This window comes from Octopus sinensis, linkage group LG22 (genome assembly GCF_006345805.1).
Source record: "Octopus sinensis linkage group LG22, ASM634580v1, whole genome shotgun sequence".
Taxonomy (NCBI): Eukaryota; Metazoa; Mollusca; class Cephalopoda; order Octopoda; family Octopodidae; genus Octopus; species Octopus sinensis.
Genome location: NC_043018.1, coordinates 14729830 through 14734829, shown reverse-complemented (window position 1 = coordinate 14734829; position 5000 = coordinate 14729830). Strand labels below are relative to the sequence as shown.

Genomic DNA, 5000 nt, shown 5'->3' with positions numbered 1-5000 from the left:
GGGTAGTAAAGAAATAGGTAACAGTAACAACGATGGAAGATGGGATGTATCACAATGTATACCTGTTGTATTAAAACATAGACATCGCACAACCGGGTATAAATTACCCTGCAATAAAAATAACAAACAATAACAACAAAGAAGAGAGATATGGTAAGGGTTCTATTCGTGTTAAGAAAAATATATATAATAATTGGAATAGCGATATTAATTATAATAATTATAATAATAATAATTATAATAGTAATAATAATTATAATTGAATAATATTTTCTCATATTAACACAACGCCACCATCTTACAGACAATTAGCATGATCGATTAAATCGAATATTTATGTGAACGTGTGCGTGTGTGAATGTGTGCGTATTTTAAGTGTTGCTTCTGTCATTCCGCCATTGATTTTGTTGGCTATGTTAATATATAGACACTCGTATTTACTGTTAGATGAGAGAGACTTTAGCATTCAATGCCAATGTTGTTTGTCTTTTTTGTGTTCTTGCGCAGTATTCGACAGTTCGAAGTGGCTTTTGCTGTATTTTCATTTTGTATGCGAACGTGTTTTTCTGCGTGTATCTGTCTTGTATGTATGTATATATACATACATAATATATATATATAATACTTATATATATAATATATATATATATTATATATATATTATGATATATATATATACCTATATATATATATATATATATGTACTTATATATATATAAATGGTAGCATATATATGTTATATATACCCATAAGTGATAGCATACATATTATATATATATATATATATATATATATATTATATATATATAGTAGTACTAGCATTTTTCATTATGAACATAATGATAAAATGATGATGTTGATGTATATAGTGATTCCATCAGGGGTAAGGATGCAGGTTGAATAAGGGTGTATGAAGGATATCCTTTTCGAAGGATGGTTCCACAGTTCAATATCATCGAGCGCTCAGGTCAGGAAGTGAGAGATTAAGACAAACTGTTTTCAAAATTGAGAAGTGTTCAAGTGGATGACGTTTGAGCCCTTGCTGGGGTACATCGTTTTCATCCTTGATATCAGACGAGAGTTTTAAGAAATATACACACCCACTTTCTCATTGCCCTATGCACACACATATACACACACGCAAGCATATACTTATATATAAATATATATATATATGCACACACACATGTACACACACGTATACACACAAGACATACATATACGTAGACACACACACACACATATATATGTGTATATGTATATATATATATATATATATATACATACATATATATACATATATATATATATATGCATATATATATGCATGTGTATGTGCGTGTATTTTTGGCATATGAGTATATGTGCAGGTGTCATATATATATATGTATATGTATATATATGTGTATGTATATTATATAGTATATAATATATATATATATATATATGATTATATATACTATCTGTATATATAGTTTTTTTAAAAAGTAAGCCAGAGAAAGTGAGAGAGAGAAAGAGAAAGTGAATGAAGAAATTGCTGTTGTTGTTGTCATTAGTGTTTTGTGATGTTTTTCACCATGCTCGGATTCCATGGTGAATTTGATTCTGTACATAACTTGTCTGTTGGATTTGATTGACTGACGTTAGGTTATTGTTGTTGTTGTTGCTGTAGACTGGGCCGGTTGAGTAGGCGAATGGATTGACATTGTACGGAGTGGAGTATGGTGGACTGACACTGCTCTGCCCCAAACATGGTTTGCCATCCCGAACCAGTACTGGTACGGCCACTCTCCTCGGTGGCTGCATCGTCGACAGTTCCAGGTTTTTATCCTGACGTTGGCGTTTGCATTTGTAGCGACGGTTTTGAAACCAGATTTTGACCTGTGTTGAGGTTAGCTTCAACATATTCGCTAGCTGTTCCCTTTCTGGCGCCGATAGGTAGCGTTGCTGTTTGAATCGTCTTTCCAGTTCATAGACTTGTGCCTGTGAGAAGAGGACCCGCGGTTTCCGTCTCTGACGTTGACGTAACAATGGACAATCTCCAGTTCCATCGACCATGCTGTTGCTGTTGTTGTTGTTGTTGTTGTTATTGGAGTCACCTTTGATTTTCTCGTTGTCTGTCGGTGTTGGGCACGTCATTTTGTCTGTGAAAGAGAAAAGAAAACACGATTCCTTTAGTTGTTTCACCAAAATCACATTTTCATAATTTTACACGTCAACCAGAATAAATTAAGAAGAAAAAAACAAGAAACACTTGTTTCATTACAGAGTATAAATGACTATTTGATTAGTCACGTGACTAATTTCTGAAATCTTGCAGTCAACAATACCAATAAATTACTGGTAGTTAGAGTCAACTATAAACTATGTTTATAACTGTTAGATTGATGACCTGACATCCTAACACAGGTCTCTTCTATTTATTCAAACAAAGTGCATAGCGGTCCTCAACAGAAAAACAGTAATTGTATACCGACGTGTTTAGCATCTAACAAATCAACAAGCTGGAGTAGAAATAAATTAAATAACTAACAAATGCTAAAAATAGCAGCCAAATCTCACTCAAAATTGCACCATACTATCAGAAAATGGGACGGAATATTTGGCATATAGATTATACTTAAAAATAAAGTTAGTTTACTCACAGTTAAAAAGCTTTCATGGTATTATTGCACAATTAGGGGCATGGGGCTAAATAGCAACAACCAACCGTAAGCAATCTATGCCTGAACGTGATCCCTGAATGTGACCCCTATTTACTTCTGAGCTGCTCATCATCATACCTTTCCTCTCCCCAAACTATCGTTATAGGACTCCAGTATCAAAAGCCTTTCATCCTTTAAGATGGTGCAGCGTGATTTTGAGGGACATTTAGCGGTTATTTCTAACATGTACAGTGAATAGGTCGAGGTTGTATTATGGGCTTTCGGTAGACGCAATCCATCACCCAACATCAACACAACCACCGTCACTGCCACCTGGGCCTTAGGATCGTTTTACAAAGCGAGGTGTGTCACAGATATTCGGACTAACACCCATTGCAGTCAGGAGATACTATCCCTCGAGACTCAACCCCTCCCCACCACCACCACCAGTCTTGCAGCTCCTGTATGGGCGCTACGTTTTCTTTTCTCGTTACTTCGTAATACAATTATTGTTACCTGAAATTTCTTGTATCGATATTAAAGACTAATATGAAAGCGGCGAACTGGCAGAAACGTTAGTACGCCGGGCGAAATGCTGAGCAGTATTTCGTCTGCCATTACGTTCTGAGTTCAAATTCCGCCGAGGTCGACTTTGCATTTCGACCTTTCGGGATCGATTAAATAAGTACCAGTTACGCACTGGGTCGATCTAATCCCTTTGTCTGTCCTTGCTTGTCCTCTATATGTTTAGCCCATTGTGAGCAATAAAGAAATAAGAATCGCTAGAAACGCCGGAAAGAAAAATACTTAGCGACATTTTTATGTCATTATGTTCTGAGTTCAAATTCTGCCGAGGTCGACTTGGCCTTTCATCACCAGAAATCGATAAAAATAAGTTCTGTAGAGCAGTGTTCCCAACCTTTTTTCCCGGCGCCCCAACTTTCATAGCAAAAGTTTTTACGCCCCACCTTTCCCATGTCCACTCACATTTAAAGTACATGTGGCCTACTTACAATTGAAAAAAATCAAAAATTAAAAAATTGTATTCAAAATACAAAAAAATAGTTTGAGAATTGAATCTAAGGTTGTGCCCGCGATGACCGCTCGTCATGTACAAATATTTTCACAGCCCACGTCTATGCCCCGCGCCCCACCTGAATTTTCTCAGGCCCCACCAGTGGGGCGTACGCCCCACCTTGGGAATCACTGCTGTAGAGTATTGGAAGCGATGTTATCGACTGACTCCCTTGCTCCGAAATTGTGGTCCTGCGCCAAAATTCCATATCGATATTTAACACTAATATTGATTTGTAGCAAATGCACGATATTATTATATTCGCATGACACAGGAAGAGATTCTATACACACAAACAATTACACAAATATATAATATACGCATCTCTCTCTCCACCCCTCCCTAAATATATGTATATATATATTTATATATATTTGTATATACCAAATCTTTTCATCCTAACAAATTTCACCAATTGCCTTTCATCTCTCAATCTCTGCTTGCTTCTCGCTAGCCTAATCATCTCCAGTCTTCTTATTTCTTTCACTCTCCTTCACTCACTCTCTCTCGCTCTCTCTCTCTCTCTCACTTCTCTTATTTCCTCCTCTCTCTCCCTCTCTCATACATCTCAGTATTTCATGGTGGTCGTCACTTTCAGTTTAGTAATATATTTTTTTGTTCTCTTAACGTAAGATTGGTGACAGCACGTTCTTGTTCGCTCACACACATGCATAATCACTCAGATACATCTTGCGTGCGCGCGTGTGTGTGTGTGTGATGAGTTGCGTGCGTGAGCGTGCGTGAGCGCGCGTGTGTGTGTGTGTGTGATGTGTGTATATACTTGCATGGATATGTACACATTTATATATATATATATATATATATATATATATATATATATATATATATATATATATATATATATATATATATATATAATATATATATATATATATAATATATATATATATATAACATATATATATATATATTCTATATATATATATATATATATATATATATATTATATATATATATACTATATATATATATATACATATATTATATATATTAATTATTAATAAATTGAGGGAGGGAATAAAATCCAAAACTTACAAGGAAAAAAAAATTAAATTTAGAAATGCTAAATCAAATTTCACACAATATATTATATATATAAAAGGATTAGTAAATTGCAAAAATATAATAATAATAACGTATATAAAGTATATGCAATTTATATACGTTTTATTATTATATTTTTGCAATTACTTAATCTTTGACATTTTATTGTTATTTTAATTTAAATATTTCTATTATATGTAATTTTCTAGATGGTG

General features: G+C 34.2%; 1 protein-coding gene across 2 annotated transcripts in view; it reads right to left on the bottom strand.

Annotated features, from left to right (window-relative positions):
- Window positions 1-1568: 1568 nt before the first annotated feature.
- Window positions 1569-5000, bottom strand: part of LOC115223154 (homeobox protein Nkx-2.5) — an 18812-nt gene continuing 15380 nt past the window's right edge. For both annotated transcript variants that reach the window (XM_036512154.1, XM_036512155.1), the window contains one exon: window positions 1569-2144. In XM_036512154.1, the coding sequence (XP_036368047.1) occupies window positions 1573-2144 (572 nt within the window). In that variant the 3' untranslated portion in view covers window positions 1569-1572. The remainder of the gene's footprint in view (window positions 2145-5000) is intronic.